This window comes from Chlorocebus sabaeus, chromosome X (assembly GCF_047675955.1).
Source record: "Chlorocebus sabaeus isolate Y175 chromosome X, mChlSab1.0.hap1, whole genome shotgun sequence".
Lineage (NCBI taxonomy): Eukaryota > Metazoa > Chordata > Mammalia > Primates > Cercopithecidae > Chlorocebus > Chlorocebus sabaeus.
Window position 1 is genome coordinate 52,205,674 of NC_132933.1, and position 19,236 is coordinate 52,224,909.

The 19,236-nt window shown below is 42.5% G+C and overlaps 1 protein-coding gene and 1 pseudogene across 2 annotated transcripts in view; both read left to right on the top strand.

Moving 5' to 3' along the window:
- TRMT2B (tRNA methyltransferase 2 homolog B) overlaps positions 1-5,311 on the top strand; it is a 38,741-nt gene extending 33,430 nt beyond the window's left edge. Inside the window, exons 11-13 of one of the 2 annotated variants that reach the window (XM_007992262.3) lie at positions 796-915; positions 1,129-1,228; positions 3,945-5,311. In XM_007992262.3, coding sequence (XP_007990453.1) covers positions 796-915; positions 1,129-1,228; positions 3,945-4,071 — 347 coding nt within the window. In that variant the 3' untranslated portion in view covers positions 4,072-5,311. The remainder of the gene's footprint in view (positions 1-795; positions 916-1,128; positions 1,229-3,944) is intronic. The other variant, XM_037988942.2, reaches the window with a different exon arrangement.
- The window catches only part of LOC119620917 (phosducin-like protein 3 pseudogene), a 44,349-nt pseudogene continuing 29,057 nt past the window's right edge, over positions 3,945-19,236 (top strand).

Genomic DNA, 19,236 nt, shown 5'->3' on the forward strand with positions numbered 1-19,236 from the left:
CCTTGACATTAGACTCATGAGGCCTTATAGCATAATACAGTAGGTTTCAAACCTATATTTTCAGCAACAAAACCTTTTCTTCAAACACAGTCTTCTGTCAAACTGCAATATAGAAAATAGATCATCTTGCTCCCACTACTTCACCTCCAGAATGCTCCTGAGGCATTTGGTGAAAATGTCTGATATAGCAGGAAGAGCACTTGAGCAAAAGTCAAGATTCTCGTCTTGGTATAAGTCCTTGCATGCTATGTGAGTTGTAAAGTTGTAAAATAGCAGGCATGGTGGCTCACACCTGTAATTCCAGCACTTTGGGAGGCTGAGGCGGGTGGATCACAAGGTCAGGAGTTCAAGACCAGCCTAGCCAAGATGGTAAAACCCCATCTCTACTAAAAATACAAAAATTAGCCGGTCGTGGTGGCAGGCGCCTATAATCCAAGCTACTCGGGAGGGTGAGGCAGAGAATTGCTTGAACCCGGGAGGTGGAGGTTGTAGTGTGCTGAGATGGCACCACTGCACTCCGGTCTGGGCAACAGAGCGAGACTCCATCGCAAGAGAAAAAAAAAAGTGTAAATACTAGTTGCTCAAGCTGAAAGACTTACTGAGCTATTCCAAGGGAAAGTACTTTGGAAAAAATGAAGCGGGTCTGTCCAAAAGCACTTCTTTCCTTGTTACTTGGAGTGATGCTAGATCCAAAGGGAAGATGGCAGAGCCCTTGGCTCCTGTGCATTTCTGTGAAGCTGAAGCTTTCCCCCACTGCTGGGCTTGAGTTATGTCATGTGGGCCTGTCTTCCATAGGCATCACCAACTCTGAATTTCACACTGGTCGAGCAGAGAAGATTTTGCCAGGGCTACTAAAGTCAAAGGAAGATGGACAGTCAATTGTTGCTGTGGTGAACCCAGCCCGTGCCGGACTGCGTAAGGATGAACAGCTATTTTGATGTTCCCAGTATTATCCACCAACTTTGGTTCTTCTTTTCCACACCATGCTATGGGTACTCCCAGTGGGCTGGCTCTGAACCTGTTTCCCCTCTATTTCTAATCAATCCTGAGTTCTGGTCAGTTGGAGGTTTGTGATAACAGAGACCATAGTAGTTAATTATACTAATAGCAAGGTATTTCTTCCTTCAGATTACAAGGTGATTCAAGCCATTCGAAACTGCAGGGCCATCCGCACGCTAGTTTTTGTTTCCTGCAAGCTCCATGGTGAATCTACTAGGAATGTCATTGAGTAAGTCTTGACTTCTGTTTAAAATTTTTTGTTCTGATTATCAAAGTCATTCATGCTTATCGTGCACACAGTTGGAAAGTGATTTGAGCTTTCAAGTCATGAGAAGTGTAAAGAAACAGAAACAAAAAAAAAAAATACCACCTTCAAGACTCAATTACAGGGCTGGGTCAGGAATGAGGCAAGTCAAGTACTTAGTTTGGGTGCAAAATTTAAGAATGTGTCAGCCGGGTGTGGTGGCTCACGCCTGTAATCCTAGCACTTTGGGAGGCCGAGATGGGTGGATTGCCTGAGCTCAGGAGTTCAAGACTAGCCTGGGCAACGCAGTGAAACCCCATGTCTACTATAAAAATACAGAAAATTAGCCAGGCATGGTTTGTGCGCCTGTAATCCCAGCTACTTGGGAGGTTGAGACAGGAGAATCACTTGAACCTGGGAGTGTTAGGATTACAGGTGTGAGCCACCATGCTCAGCCTTCATGACATTTTCCAATTAGTTATTGCCAATCTGGTGTACAGCTACCTTACTCTATTATTAGTTTTATTCATTTTTTAGTTGGTTCTCACATTGTTGTGGCAGCTGACCATATGATCACCATGTATAAAAATAATTCTGTCCCTCTCCTTCTAATACTCATTTCCTTTTGCTTATTATATTGGATAAGAAAATGTTCCATTGTAGATGTGATAGGGAATATTTTTGTTGTGTTTTTGATTATAATGGACAATGCTATCTAAACTACAGTCTTGTGTCACATAATAACATTTCAGTCAACAATGGACTGCATATATGATGTTGGTCCCATAAGATTATAATGGAGCTGACCAGGCACGATGGCTCATGCCTGTAATCCCAGCACTTCAGAAGGCTGAGGCGGGAGGGTCACTTGAGGTCAGGAGTTTAAGACCAGCCTGGCCAACATAGTGAAACCCCATCCCTACTAAAATACAAAAATTAGCCGGGTGTGGTGGTCATGCGTGCCTGTAATCCCAGCTATTTGGGAGACTGAGGCAGGAGAATCGCTTGAATCCAGGAGGTGGAGGTTGCAATGAGACAAGATTGTGCCACTGCACTCCAGCCTGGGTGATAGAGCAAGACTCCGTCTCAAAAAAAAAAAAAAAAAATTATAATGGAGCTGAAAAATTCCTATGGCCTAGTGACATCATAGCTGTTGTAACGTTTTATCACATGGGTTACTTACATGTTTGTGGTCATGCTGGTGTAAACAAATTTATTGTGCTGTCAGTAGGTTTGTTTACACCAGCATCACCACTTATAAAATTAAGTACGTGTAGTTATCTATAGTACATAATACTTGATAATAAATGACTGTGTTACTGGTTTATATACTTACTATACTGTACTTTTGTTATTTTAGCAGATAGTCCTTCTACTTATTTTTTTAAAGTTAACTGTAAAACAGCCTCAGGCAGATCCTTCAGGACGTATTCCAGAAGAAGGCATTGTTATCACAGGAGATAACAGCTCCATGTATGTTATTGCCCCTGAAGACCTTCTAGTGGGACGAGATGTGGAGGTACAAAACAGTGATATTGATGATCCTGTCCCAGGCTAGAGTACAGTGGTGTGATCTCAGCTCACTGCAACCTCTATCTCCTGGGCTTAAGCCATCCTCCTGCCTCAGCCTCCTGAGTAGCTGGCACTACAGGTGTGAGCCACCATGCCCAGCTAGTTTTTGTGTTTTTTGTAGAGACAGGGTTTTGTCATGTGGCCCCAGCTGGTCTCGAACTCCTGAGCTCAAGCAGTCCTCTCATCTCAGCCTTCCAAAGTGCTGGGATTTCAGGCATGAGCCAGCATGTCTGGACCTTAGTTTATTTATTTTTTATTTTTTGGTAAAGACAGAGTCTCGCTATACTGCCCAGGCTGGTATTGAATTCCTGGTTTCAAGTGATCTCCGGCCTCAGCCCCCAGAGTAGCTAGAAATACAGGCATGTACTACCACACCCAACTAATTTTAAAATCAGTTAAAATTAAAATTTTGTAGAGATGGAGTCTTACAATGCTGTCCAGGTTGACCAGTTTTTCTACTATATTTTTACAGTACTTTTTAATGTTTAGATACATAAATACTTACCACTGTGTTACAGTTGTCTACAGTGTTCAGTACAGTAACATGCTGTACAGATTTGTAGCTGAGGAGAAATAGGCTATAGCGTATAGCCTAGATGTGTAGTAGGCTCTGTCATCTAGGTATGTGTAAGTATGCTCTATTATGTTCACACAATGAAGAAATTGCCTAACAATGCAATTTTCAGAATGTACCCCCATTGTTAAGTGATGCATGACTGTATTGAATGTTATCCAGGCAAACAAATACTCTTCTACTTTGCTGGTTTGGATGTAAAGTGGTACAACCCTTTTTAGAAGAGTTTGGTGATTATGTATCTTAAGGCCTTATAAACATGCAGGCTCTTCAGCTCCAACCAAATATGTATTGAACCCTTATTCTGTGTCACATACTGGGAACACAGAAATGAATATTAAGCAGTGTTTACTTCATTTCTATCCTTAAAAAGATTATACTTCAGTAAGGAAGATGGTGAAGAAAAACAGTTATATTAAATAAGATAAATGCTGTATAAGAGAAACACAGGGGGCCTGTGGGAACACAGTAGAAGGGCCTCTATTTTAAGCAATTGTATTCCTGTGGGTTCTTCCTTTTATTCCTGGGAACTGATGCTATGTTCTGTTTCTACAGGCTGTGCTGTCCTCCAGACCCTGCTAAGAAGCTCTTAAGCGAGCCCTTTGTCCTGCAGCAAGCTGTCCCTGTGGATTTGTTCCCCCACACCCCACACTGTGAGCTGGTACTCCTCTTCACTCGATAAGCAGCCTCCTAGAAGACTGCAGGCTATTTGTTAAGGCTGAAGTTTCAGAAACTTTCAGGTTTGGCATATTGCTACATTGCAGACCCTGGGAGCACTACAGTGGAAACCAACCTTTGGTTTGTGAATAGGAAGAATGTAGTAGGCCTCTGGTCTGAGGCAGACTTTTTTTTTTTTTTTTTTTGAGATGGAGTCTCATTCTTGCCCAGGCTGAGTGTCGTGGCATGATCTTGGCTCACTGCAACCTCCGCCTCCCGGGTTCAAGTGATTCTCGTGCCTCAGCTTCCCCAGTAGCTAGGATTACAGGTGCGTGCCACCATGCCTGGCTAATTTTTGTATTTTTAGTAGAGACGGGGTTTCGCCGTGTTGGCCAGGCTGGTCCCAAACTCCTGACCTCAAGTGATCCACCTGCCTTGGCCTCCCAAAGTACTGGGATTATAAGTGTGAGCCACCGCACCCTCTCAAGGCAGACTTAACCTTAGTTTTCAGATTCCCTTTCAATCATGCCCGTTTGCTTGGGTTTGACCACCCCCCACTCCTGGTTCTGTACTGTTTCTTCCTATTGCTGTCAGCCTTGGTTTTAGTTTATAGTCTTGTCTCCTCCATTTGATTCTGCTTATGGTGTGGACAAATGACCTTTTTTTTAGCAGCTGGTAATAATTTTACATTGACTGGAGCCTGTGCATTTGCTCAGAGATGCTACAATTTTTAGATATTTCTAAGACTTCTGGATTCATGAGGTAGTTAAGGATTAAAACCAGACACAGTCGAGGTTTTTTAAAGCAGAGTAAGCCATGAAGTGAATACCAGGTGACTGATCATTAGATGAGATTAATTCTTTCGGGTTTTCTTGGTTTTAAGGCATCTCGAATGCCCCTTGAAAATGTAGTTATCACTGGTGGTGGGCACCTGTAATCCCAGCTATTTGGGAGGCTGAGGCAGGATAATTGCTTGAACCTGGGAGGTGGAGGTTGCAGCGAGCCGAAATCACGCCACTGCACTCCAGCCTGGGTGACAGAGCAAGACACCATCTCAAAAAAAAGAAAAGAAAATGTAGTTGTCCCTAGGAACAATAGCACCAATGAACTCTCACCAATGGAGGAAGAATTGGTTATTGGAGAGACCCTAAGGGAAAGGAGATTTTCAAAGAGACTGAATACCTATAACTGTGCTGTGTAGTGTGGAGGCAAAAGCTCCAAAATCTAATACAGCATAATAAACTGGATATTGAAAACTGACTATATTTAACATTCTCTAGTCCATGATTTCATCAACTCTGGAATTGTTCTTAGGTACTTGCCCAACAATTTAGATTATGTTTTGGTAATCTAAAGGCCTAAGGATGTGTAACTTAGTAAGCGTTGTCTGATTCACAAAGTGATATCTGGTTAACTGGTATTTTTAATTCTTCTCAATCAAACATTCTAGAGAAGCCTCCTTCTTAGAAAAATATGGCTGTTAAACCTACTATATAATGTTTTCTATTCTTTTTTTAGATGGTGGGTCAGGTATAGCCAGAAGAGGAGACACAGGAGAGGCTCAGGAAAACAAAGTCTATTATGCTCACAGGTCCTAGAGACAGGAGACATATTATGCCACATAGGGCTACATGGGAAAGACACCAGAGTAGGCAGGAGGCAGAAGACAGAAGAGGGGAAGGTTTAGGCCACTGCTGTTACTTGAGTTTCCTTGGGAAAGGCAATGCAGGGCAGAGTGAACAGTTTAGGATTGGCTACTTTGAATAAGGTATAGGGGTGGCTCCCTAGTTGTCTGGTACCTGGCCATGGGGTGATTAGGACACTGGAATGTTGTCTCTTGGGGTGTCCGTGCCAGATAGGGGCAATATAGCTCTGAATTGGTTAGTTTGTATATCAAAGAAATCTTCCAGCTGAACCCTTGCTATCTCTAAGAATTATCTAGCCCAAGGAGGAGCAGCCAGAAAGATTTATTTTATTTTTATTTTTTGAGATGGAGCCTCACTCTGTCACACAGGATGGAGTGCAGTGGCGTGATCTCAGCTCACTGCAACCTCCGCCTCCCAGTTCAAGCGATTCCCCTGACTCAGCCTCCTGAGTAGCTGGGATTACAGGTGCCTGCCGCCATGCCCAGCTAATTTTTGTATTTTTAGTAGAGACGGGGTTTCACCATGTTGGTCAGACTGGTCTCGAACTCTTGACCTCAGGTGATCCACCTGCCTCGGCCTCCCAAAGTGTTGGTTTATGGTAGTCGCATAAATTTTTTCATTTCCTTATTTTTTAATTTTATGCAATGAGTTATATTATTTTTATAACTGAAATTTTCAAAAAAGCATTTTTTCCCATTTATTCCCTATATCAGCAAATGGCAATACCATCTCTATCAATCACTTAAGCCAGAAAACAGAGTTCCTTTTCATTCCTGTATCCAACTACCTATAAGGTAACTTCCTCTTGGATATCTTCTAGATTCTTCAAACTCAATAATCTAATGTTGAATACTTTCCATCTTTCCCCTAAACATGTTCTTCCTCCTCTATTCTCAGTCTTTATGAATATAACAATTTACTCAGTCACCCAAGCCAGAGCCTGGGAATGACTTCTGAGTCCTTCTCCTGTACTATTGGACCCATCCAATTTTTCACAAAGTCACCATCCCTGCAGGCTTCCATCATCTCTCTCCAGATTATTGCTGCAATAGTCATCTTCCCAACTGTTGCTGCTTGTATTCACTCTTGCCCCAGTTCATTCTAGCACCATGGCACACACCTGAAATACCAGCTACTGTGGAGGCTGAGGCTGGAGGATTTCTTGAACCCAGGAGTTCAAGACCAGCCTGGACAATATAGCAAGATCCTATCTCTTAAGAAAAAATGCAAATCTCATGTTTCTCCATTACTTAAAATCTGTCGTTGGCTTCCTGTTGCTTTTATTTTATTTAGTTAGTTATTTTGAGACAGGGTCTCAGTCTGTCACCCAGGCTAGAGTGCAGTGGTGCAATCTCAGCTCACTGCAACCTCCGCCTCCTGGGTTCAAGCGATTCTCGTGCCTCAGCCTCCCAAGTAGCTGGGATAACAGGTGTGTGCCATCATGCCTGGCTCTTTTTTTTTTTTTTTTTTTTGTATTTTTAGTAGAGACAGGGTTTCACCTTGTTGACCAGGCTGGTCTCGAACTGCTGACCTCAAATGATCCACCCGCCTCGGCCTCCCAAAATGCTGGGATTACAGGCGTGAGCCACTGCACCCAGCCAACTTCCTATTGCTTTTAAAATAAAGTCCAACATTATTGATGAAGCTCAAAGGCCACTTCATAATCCGAAGAACTCCATTTCTCTAGATATATTGGATTCCTTTCCCTGAAAAGTAGAAAGTTCTTTCATTCTGGTCCTTTTCACATTCTGTTTCCTCAGCTTGGAGTATTCTTTTCCCTAACTCTTCTGACTTAACTCTACTCACCTTTCTGTTTTTAACTTAAATATTCCTCCCTGAAGGAATATTTAATGAATAAATATAGGATTGGCTATGGAAAATCAACTTCCTCATAATTTTGTTACTTGTTTATGGTTATACCCTCAGAGATATTGCGGGTTTGGTTCCAGATTGCCACAACATAGTGAATATCTCAATAAAGCAAGTAACATGAATTTTATGGTTTCCCAGTGCATATAAACATTGCTTATACTATAGTCTATTAAGTGTACAATATCATTACATCTAAAAAACCAGTGTGTGTACCTCAATTAAAATGTACTTTATTGCTTTAAAAATGCTAAAAATCATCTGAGTCTTCAGTGAGTCATATTTTTTTTTTTGTTAAGACGGGGTTTTGCTTTGTTACCCAGGCTGTAGTGCAGTAGCACTATCATGGCTCACTGCCACCTTGAACTCCTGGGCTCAAGGGATCCTCCTATCTCAGCCTCCCAAGTAGCTGAGACTACACGTGTTTGCCACCATGCCTGGCTATTTTTACATTTTTCTATAGTGATGAGATCTCACCGTCTTGCTCCGGCTGGTCTGAAACTCTTGGGCTCAAGCAATCCTCCCAGCCTGGCCTCCCAAAGTGCTGGGATTACAGGCATGAGCCACCACGCCCGGCCAACTCTTCATCTTTAGATGAAGATACCTCATCTATCTGTATAAGGTATACAGATACATGTATACCTTATACATCTATCTTCTAAGCATAAGGACATTTTTCAACATAACCATAATATTATGAGTTCAACTAAGAAAATTAGCAGTACCTCACTAATCTTCACTAATGTCATCTAATGTAGTCCAGTGCTTCTTGAGGTGTGATCTGGAGACTGCCTGATGTTTCACAGGGAGATGAGGAGTTTATACCAAAGTATATATCATAGTACCACATTCTTTTTCTTTTTCTTTTTTTTCTTTTTTTTGAGATGGAGTCTTACTCTGTCACCCAGGCTGGAGTGCAGCAGCACGATCTCAGCTCACTGCAACCTCCGCCTCCTGGGTTCAAGTCGTTTTTCCTGCCTCAGCCTCCTGAGAAGCTGGGATTACAGGTGCATGCTACCACACCGGGCTGATTTTTGTATTTTTAATAGAGATGGGGTTTCACCATGTTGGCCAGGCTGGTCTTGAACTCTTGACCTCAGGTGATCCACCCACCTCGGCCTCCTAAAGTGCTGGGATTACAGGCGTGAGCCACTGCACCTGGCCTGCATTCTTTTTCTTTTTCTTTCCTTTTCCTTTTCCTTTTCCTTTTCCTTTTTCCTTTCCTTTCCTTCCTTTCTTTCTTTCTTCTTTTTCTTTTTCTTTTTTTCTTTTTCTTTTCTTTCTTTTTTTTTTGAGTGAGAGTCTTGCTCTGTCACCCAGGCTGGAGTGCAGTGGTGCAATCTTGGTTCACTGCAACCTCTGCCTCCTGGGCTCAAGAAATTCTCATGCCTCAGCCTCCCATGTAGCTGGGATTATAGGCATGCGCCATCATGCCTGGCTAATTTTTTTTTGTATTTTTAGTAGAGATGGGGTTTCACCATGTTGGCCAGGCTGGTCTTAAACTACTGACCTAAAGTTATCTGCCTGTCTCGGCCTCCCAAAGTGCCAGAGTATCACATTCTTTATCAAAAAAGTCTTAAAAAAAAAAAAAAAGGCACCTGAATTAAACAGTGTATTGACTTAGTGGCATTGTTCATTTACATCTGTGGACTGGCAAGGTACAACTGCTTTACATTCAATTGCCCCAACTGTCCCCAAAATGTTTTTTATGGCCAATTCACATGTTACATTTGGTGGTTGTGTCTGTGTCTCTTTAGTATCTTTCTTTTTTTTGGGAGATGGTCTTGCTCTGTCATAGCCCAGGCTGGAGTGCAGTGGCCCAATCTCAGCTCCCTGCAACCTCTACCTCCTGAGTTCAAGTGATTCTCCTGCCTCAGCCTTCCGAGTAGCTGGGATTACAGGTATGTGCCACCACACCCGGCTAATTTTTGTATTTTTAGTAGAGATGGGGTTTCACCATGTTGGCTAGGCTGGCCTTGAACTCGTGACCTCAAGTGATACACCTACCTCGGCCTCCCAGAGTACTGGGATTACAGGCATGAGCCTCCATGTCTGGCCTCTTTAGTCTCCCTTAATGTAGAATGATCTCCTCACTTTTTTTTTTTTTTTACCCAAGGCACTGACTTTTTAGAGACCAGGTCTGTTCCACATTATGGATTTGTCTGATTTTAAGGTGACCAACTGTCCTGGTTTGTCTAGGACTTTCCTAGGTCAAACACTGACCTTACATCCTGAGAAACTCCTCAGTCTTGGGTAAACCAGGATGTTTTGTTTACTTGTGTTCATGTTTAACTTTTTCTTGACCTAAATTTCTTATAAACTTGAAGTTAGGTCTAGTGGCTTGATTAGACTCACATTAAAACATTTTTGATGGCCGGGCATGGTGGCTCACGTCTGTAATCCCAGCACTTTGGGAGGCTGAGGCAGGTGGATCACCTGAGATCAGGAGTTTGAGATCAGCCTGACCAACATGGAGAAACCCCATCTCTACTAAAAATACAAAATTAGCTGGGCATGGTAGCACATGCCTGTAATCCCAGCTATTCGGGAGGCTGAGGCAGGAGAATCACTTGAACCCGGGAGGCGGAGGTTGTGCCATTGCACTCTAGCCTGGGCAACAAGAGCGAAACTCTGTCTCAAAAAAACAAAGAAACAAAAACACATTTTTGACAAGAATACTTAAGTGATCTGTGGGCAGTGGCTCAGGTGGAGGCAGGAGGATCACTTAGGCCCAGGAATTCAAGACCATCCTCAGCCTTAGTAACATAGAGAACCAAATCTTGAGAACCAAAATATGTTTTTTTCTGTGTGAAAGGGTTTTATATCAGTTTTTAAAGTTTTTCTTTTCTTTTTTTTTTTCAGAAACAGTGTCATGAAGGAAAGTTTTAAAATCTTTTTCTCCAACCTAGGCAATATGGCAAAACCCTATCTCCACAAAAAACAAAAAAAAATTAGCCAGGCACAGTGGTGCACACATGTAGTTCCAGCTACTTTTGGAGGTTGAGGCAGGAGGATTGCTTGAGCCTAGGAGGTGGAGGCTGCAGTGAGCCATGGTTTTACCACTGTACTCCAGCCTGCATGACAGAGCAAGACCCTGTCTCAAAAAAATCCAAAATTTAACAGCTAGCTGGACGTGCTGGTGCATGTCTGTAGCCCCAGGTATTTAGGAGGCTGAGGTGGGAGGATTGCTTGAGCCCAGGAGGTTGAGGCTGCAGTGAACCATGATGGTGCCACTGCACTCCAGCCTGGGTGACACAGCAAGATCCTGTCTCAAAAAAAAAAAAAAAAAACCCAAAAACTTAAAGTGTTGGTATGTACATCATGTTGCATCCCATTAGGAGGTACATTATTTCAGTTGCTCACTTGTAGTAAAGGTGATGGTTAGGTTGATGGCCCTCAGGACTCTCCATGTAATTTTCTTCTTTGTAATTAATAAGAAATCTGTGGGATGTTGGCCAGGTGCAGTGGCTCACGCCTGTAATCCCAGCACTCTGGGAGGCTGAGGCAGGTGGATCACCTGATGTCAGAAGTTCAAGACCAGCCTGGCCAACACGGTGAAACCTCATCTCTACTAAAAATACAAAAATTAGCTGGGTGTGGTGGTGCACGCCTGTAATCCCAGCTACTCGGCAGGCTGAGGCAGGAGAATCGCTTGAACCCAGGAGGTGGCAGTTGCAGTGAGCTGAGATTGTGCCATTGCACTCCAGCCTGGGCAACAAGAGCGAAACTCCATTTCAAAAAAAAAAAAGCTATTGGATGTCACTCTAATGCCATGTGACTATCCTGTTTCCCAACAACCTCTTCCCTAAAGATTTTAGCATCCATTGATTATTGTTTCCTGACTCAGTCATTTAATATTTTTTAATTTTTTAATTTATTTTGGTCAGATGTGGTAGCTCACACCTGTGTAATCCCAGCACTTTGGGAGGCTGAAGCGGGAGGATTTCTTGAGTATAGGAGTTTGAGAACAGCCCGGGGAATATGGTGAGACCAGGTCTCTACCAAAAAAAAAAAAAGAAAACTTGGCACAGTGGCATACACTTGTATTTTTAGCTACGTGGGGGTCTGAGGTAGGAGATTAGCTTGAGCCTGAGAGGTAGAGGCTGCAGTAAGCCATGATCAGATTGTGTCACTACACTCCAGCCTGGGTGGCAGAGCAAGACCCTGTCTCAACAACATAATTACTTTCTCTTTATTTTATTTTATTTTTGTGTACCCACTGATGGTAAATTAATAGTTTAATTGGGGATTGAAAAGCCATGATTTCCTAATTCTGTCAATCAATCTGTGTTTATTAACTGTTACTTTTTTTTTTTTGGAGACGGAGTTTTGCTCTTATTGCCCAGGCTGGAGTGCAGTGGCGCGATCTCGGCTCACCGCAACCTCTGCCTCTTGGGTTCAAGCAATTCTTCTGCCTCAGCCTCCCAAGTAGCTGAGATTACATGCACCTGCCACCAGGCCTAGCTAATTTTGTATTTTTAGTAGAGACGGGATTTCACCATGTTGGCCAGGCTGGTTTTGAACTCCTGACCACAGGTTATCCACCTCCCTCGGCCTCCCAAATTTCTGGGATTACAGGCGTGAGCCACTGCACCCAGCCAGCTGTCACTCTTTTATAAAAATGAGCTTTTCCCTATCTCAAGGGTATGAACTAGAGTTCCTCCAAAAAAGCCAGGTAAAGACCTAAGTCTTTCCCCTTTAATACCAATTTTTAGAGCAAGAAATTAGTATAATAATTGCTTCCTAATAATTACTATGGTGACTATATGGTAAATGCACCTGATAGCAATAACTGAAGCATATCCTGAGAATGGCCCTGTATGGCAGATGCACTTGAATGCGATAGGGAGTTTCCAGCTAGGGAACCCAGAGATCCATTTCTTATCTGTGAGGAACATCTGAGGTCCTGGCCTGTCCCATGAAATGCAGGCCATACGAGGAATTGAGGCCCTTTGTTTTGGTTTAAATGAAGGTTGCCAGGTGCAGGTTGTTAGGGAGAGGGTTAAGTGAAAATGCTATATAAACCCCATGCTTTTGCACATGGTTGCAGTTCCGTCCAGCCCATCACCACTGGACTCTTCCCTGAATGTAAGTCCCCAGTTAAAACAAAAACAAACAAACAAAAAAGCACCATGTCTTGTTTGCTGTCTCTGGATCTGTTCTTCGGCCTCTTGAACCCACTTCTGTCCAAATTGGAGTTGACAGTGGTCCGGCACAATAGTGGCAAAGTTGTTTCCCCCCCCCTTTTTTTTTATGTTAACATCACTTGATTCAGTGATTTTCTTATTTGAATTCCATGTTTTAAGTTCACTTCAATTATCTTCCTTTTGATGCTCAAATTTTCTACAGTTTGGCCAGTGGGAGTCCCTTCAGCTGGCTCTCATGTCACTTAACATGCCTCCATTAGTATTTGAGCACTTCCTTAGATTCTGGCACAAGATTCCCAGGGTCACTTTACATTTTCCTTGCCCCAGTCCTGGAACCAGCCATTTCCAATGAGCCCTGGTTCCTTTCAGTGTAGAATGGTGTTTAGAAACCAAGATCTGGGCTGGGTACAGTGACTCACACCTGTAATCCCAGCACTTTGGGAGGCTGAGGTGGGAGGACTGCTTGCATTCAAGAGTTTGAGACCAGCCTGGGCAACATAGTGAGACCTCCATCTCTACAAAAACAAAATTCCGGGTGTGGTGGTGTGTGCCTGTAGTCCCAGCTACTCAGGAGGCTGAGGCGGGAGGATTACTTGGGCCTGGGAGGTCGGGGCTCCAGTAAGCCACGATTGTACCACTGCACTCCATCCTAGGTAATAGTGTGTGGCCCAGTCTCAAAAATATATAAAAAATATTGATGACTGGACCCCAGAGATTCCAATTTAATTGGTTTGGGGAGGGTCTTAGTCATAAGTCTTTTAAAAATTACTGTCCACCCTGCCCGGTGATTCTAGTATGCAGTCAAGGTTGTGAACCAGTAGTCGAGTTTTACCTGTCAAAGTGTGATCCCTGGACCGGCAGCTTTGGCATCACCTGGAAACTTGTTAGAAATGCACACATTTGGGCTCTCCACCAACTGAATCAGAAACGCTGGGGCTAGGGCAATCAAATTTAATATGTATTTCAGGTGATTCTGGTGTGCATTCAAGTTTAGGAACGACTGACCCAGAGCAACTATTCTCAGCCTTGGTTGCATATTACCTGGAGACCTTCAAAAACAAGTTCCTGGGTGTCATCCCTTCACATTCTGATTTAATTCATTTTGGGAGTAGCCCTAGCATCGTTATTTTAAAAGCTCTCCAGATGACTCGTGTGTCGCCAAGGATGAGAATCACTTTGAATTTTTGGTCTCTAAGTCCAGTGTTTGGTGTGATGAGTAAAAGTGCACACCAGGTTGCAGATAAAATGTAACTACAGTAGTTGGGTAATACATAGGCCAGATAGCTTGTCTTTCTGCTTGCTACTCTTCCAGACCTACCCAGCTATTCTGAGCACTGGTTTGCAGTCCTTTGCAAAGGCTTTTATTTCTTTAAAGCACTCCTTTCTCATTCCTTCTGCCATTATTTTGGGGGGTATGGTAGAAAGTAGGGCTTAGGTATCATCAGTTACTAGTAATCCTAGCGAAAGATTATAATTCCTAGCCTAAGTTAATAAAATTAACTCTCAGACTGGGTGCGGTGGCTCACGCCTATAATCCCAGCACTTTGGGAGGCCAAGGCAGGTGGATCACCTGAGGTCAGAAGTTCCAGACCAGCCTGGCCAATATGGTGAAACCCCATTTCTACTAAAAATACAAAAAATTAGCTGGGCACGGTGGTGGGCACCTGTAATCCCAGCTACTCAGGAGGCTGATGCAGGAGAATCACTTGAACCCAGGAGGTGGAGGTTGCAGTGAGCCGAGATCGTGCTATTGCACTCTAGCCTGGGCAACAAGAGCGAAACTTCGTCTTAAAAAAAAAAAAAATTAACTCTCATACATGTGAGAGAAAAGTGAACTCATTTTAATATTAAAGTAGGACAGTTATCCTCAGTCTGCTTCCCACTCCCCTTCTAGAATGGGCTTCTTTTCGTTAGGCTCATCTTAGAGTTGCTGAACCAATGAGTGCAAATTTTGTCATTGCCCTTTCAGATTTGGAGTTTCACCTACTATGGTGGTTTCCAGCCTTGGCTGCACATCATTGGAATCACCTGAGGGAGCTTTTTAAAACACTTCCTAGTTCCTGGGGTTTGATCCTCCAGAGATTCTGATTTAATTGGTCTGGGGTGTGGCCGAAGGATCTGAATTTTTAAAAGATCCCCAAGCTGATTCTAATTTGCAGTCAATCAGGGTTATGATCCTCTGATTAGGGCTGTGGTTCCCAAACTTGTATGTGTATTAAAATCTCCCAGGGATCTTTCCAAACTTCCAAGTGCAGACCATGCCCAGACCAACTGAATCATCACAATTGCTGGAGGTGGGACACAGGCGTTGGTAATAGTAAAATTTCCCCGGTGATTCCCATATGCAGCCAGCATTGAGTAGCACAATATGATGGTATTAGATAATGCCCTTTGATTGTTTTTGGGCTGGAAGGGAGAAAATGATTGTCATTTGTTGAGATGTAAGTCTTCCAACCCTTTATCTTCACAATCATATTGGAAATTTATAGCTTACAAGGGAATCATTGTCACTTTCGTAAGGAATATATTTCAAAATGGCATGCCCATGAAGTGCAGTCATGAAGCTCCCTTAGTACTTGCCAGTTAATGTAAGTGCAAAAGGACAATTGAAATGAAATACAGCTATTATGTCTGACACTTAAAAATTTTCCATCAGATGATTCTATTTCATTAATACGTGTATTTCCACATAATGTTTCTCATTGTCTCTCTTCAAAGGAGACTAAGCAGGGTGTCAGTGCCCACATGTGACCCAGAGCCACACAATGAAGGAACATGTAAATATACTCATGTCCATTTGTAACTGTTAGGGACATTCATGATACATGGAGGGGAGAGGCCTTTGCTCTGAGGACCTACAAAAGGAATTGAAGTATTTCAGGATATTGGTATTTACCATTTGCCTTTACTGATTACCTTTATACATAACCAAGCCAAGGAATATCAAAGAAGAGAAGGCTATACTAAGCTGTTTAGTAGTCTGTCTCCTCCAACTAGACTGTAAGGTTTAAGAGGACAAGTGCTATATCTTGGTCACTGTTGTATATGTAACACCTAGCACAGTGTCTGAAATATGGCAGGTGCTTAGATAGGCGATATAGCATTCTGGCCAAGCACAGCAGTTTTGGAGTCAGGCTGACCTGGCCTGAATCCTGACTCTATCACTTACATGCTCTGTGATCTAGAACAAGTTACTTGACCTCTCAAACGCTCTTTTTACGCCCCTCTCCATGTAAAATAAGGATAATAATAGCACTTATCTCATGGATATTGCTGTGACCAATTTAGTGAAACAATCTATGTATATATAAAACACTTTGCAAATTGCTTGGCACATAGCATGTGTGAAATGGGTGTCATTCTTTTTTCTTTTCTTTTTGAGATGGAATCTCGCTCTGTCACCCAGGCTGGAGTGCGGTGGCACCATCTCGGCTCACTGCAACCTCCGCCTCCTGGGTTCAAGCAATTCTCCTGCCTTAGCTTCCCGAGTAGCTGGGATTACAGGCATGTGCCACCACACCTGGCTAATTTTGTCATGGGTGTCATTCTTAATCATCCAATTATTTGTTGACAAATACATGGATGTCATGGCCTGCTTTCCCTTCCCATTACTGAGATTAACTGGCAAAAATAATTTGTTTCCTGTAAGTTTTCTTTTCTTTTTTTTTTTGAGATGGAGTCTCACTCTGTCACCCAGGCTGGAGTGCAGTTGCATGATCTGGCTCACTGCAATCTCCGCCTCCCGGGTTCAAGTGATTCTCCTGCCTCAGTCTCCTCAGTAGCTGGGATTACAGGCATGCACCACCACGCCCGGCTAATTTTTGTATTTTTAGTAGAGATGGGGTTTCACCATGTTGGCTGACTGATCTCAAACTCCTGACCTCAAGTGATCCCCCCCGCTTCAGCTTCCCACAGTGCTGGGACTACAGGTGTGAGCCACTGCACCAGGCCAATTTTCTGTGTTTTCAATAATTAATTTAGGCAAATCAAACCAAACACGTTGCAGAGTCCCTTCCCTGTTGGTGTGGGTGTTTCTCAGCATTTATGTTTTAGTCAAATATTACAGCTTCTAGTGAAAAGTTTATATACGATTTGAAGAAAAATGAAGCGTAGAAAGCAGACTAGGAAGGCTATCTCTCATTTTGTCACCTTCATAATGTTGGTTGCTAAAAATAACCTACTTGTCAAATCGTTTTGTACTACTGTGAGAAGTGCTAATGTAAGACATGTTTTCTGAAAATAACTGTGATGAGGTGTCATGGATTAAGGACTTTGGTACAGAAGTGATGGAGTTCCCTTCTGGGTGGAGTGGCTCAAGATCATAAATTGTTTGGAACACCTAGTAGCTTGCCCTTTCAGCTCCTTAAGAGGAAACCTGTTTGTAGGATTTTTTTTTTTTTTAAAAACTAACCAATCTATAAATGTTGTATGGGATCCTGAATTAAATCTTGAACAACAACAAAAAGAACATTAGTGAAAAAAACTGAAGTCTAAATAAAGTCTATTGTCTAGTAACTAGTATGATGCTAATGTTAATGTTAGTGTGATAGTTTTGATCAGTGTACCGGAAGATGAGATGCTACCATTAGGGGAAGCCGGGTGAAGGGTGTACATGAACTTTCTGAACTATGGTTATAACTCGTGAGTAAATCTAAAATTATTTCAAAATGCAAAGTTAAAAGAAACTAACTATAGTCTTTGGAAAACTAAATATACTGATTGAGAGCTAATTCTAGAAAAACCAGGTCTGGGCAGGTATTAAGATTACATCTCGAGGGAGAGAATGTTACTCATTCAGATACCCAGATATGTGCTAGATTTTTGACTGACTGTAAGTACCACCCCTGCCAAGGTGACAAGAGGGGTAGCGTGTAACAATTCTTTTACAAATATGGAACTTCTAGAAGCCTATCAAAAAAAAAAAAAAAATCTAGTTCCTTTCTTTCCATATAAGCAAGGCTAGTTCAAAACACAGTGGCCCAACTAAAAGAGGTTCAAATATAAGTTATTTTTTGGTTTTTTGTTTGTTTGTTTTTTGAGTAGCATCTCACTCTGTTGCCCAGGCTGGGTGCAGCATTGTGATTATAGCTCACTGCAGCCTCAGCCTCCTGGGCTCAAGTGACCCTTTTGTTTCAGCCTCCTGAGTAGCTGGGACTACAGGCACGTGTCAATATGCCTGGCTAATTTTTGATTTTTAGTAGAGATGAGGTCTCACTATGTTGCCCAGGCTGGAAAAGTAAATTTTCTTAATCTCCCATCTTAGACTTATTTGGTCGGCTTGGAGTTAGGAAGGAATTTCTCACTGTAGTTCCAAACCTGAAATGGTAATTGTGTTTGAGCGAGTTCCCTGAACATAAGGGGGCGAGGGGAGGAAGAGGAACAATCCAGGCCATTTTTGTTGATACATAATAGTTGAACATATTTTTTTGGATACATATGATGTTTCAATATATGCATACAATGTGTAATGATCAGATCAGGGTAACTGAGATATTTGTTGCCTCAAATATTTTTTCTTTGTTGGGAATATTTAAACTCTTCTAGCTGTTTTTAAATATACAATAAGTTATTGTTAACTGTAGTCACCCTACTGTGCTATTGGACATTAGAACTTATTCCTTCTATTATAACTGTATGTTTGTATTGATTAACCAACCTCTCTTTCTCCGCTCTCCCCTCCACCCTTCCCAGCCTCTGGCATTTATCATTCTATTCTCTAACTCTGTGAGATAACTTTGTTAGCGCCCACATGTGAGTGAGAACATATGATATTTGTCTTTGTGTGCCTGGCTTATTTCATTTAACATAATGGCCTCTAGTTCCATCCACATTGCTCCAAATGACAGGGCACCAGCCCCCTTAGTATTCAGTTCTCCTTTAGTCCCTGAACCACATTATCAGTGGAGCTAACTCCTGTGTTAGCTAGAAGGCAGGTGTCTTTGTAACCTAGTGTAATCAGCATGACAATTTTCTTTAAAAAAAATGTATATTAAGAATGTGTTGGAGTAGGGGCTGTGGAATGTAAAAGAACTGTGGAACTCTTCATTATTTTAAGTTCTTTAGAGAAGTGTTCTTATATGTATGCTTTACATAGTTAGGATCAGCATGTGTATCTGCTCTTTCCTATTCTGCTGTTTTCACTTAACATTATTTCACATTCTGGTTTCCACCCGCACAGTGCACATAATTGCCATCTTTAATGACTGTGTAACATTCCATTGTATTGAATAGCATGCCAGTTGTTAGGACTGGGCTTATTTTTCTGAGCAGATCTAAAGGCCTGCTGTCTCATAGCACCAGAGGTCTATTTTAGTTCCTGGATGTGGCGACTAGCATGAGCGTGGGATCGCGTGGGATTCCTGAGTCATCAGTGCACAGCACAGCCTGAGTGCTTTGTTAACATTGCTTTCCCACCACCCAACAGCAGAGCCACCTCAGCTCCCTGGACCGGAGCCTGGCACTTACTGGGCACAGGGGTGGAAGTACACTCCTCCTGAGCTGATATTATCTATGTGCCAATAGCAGAAA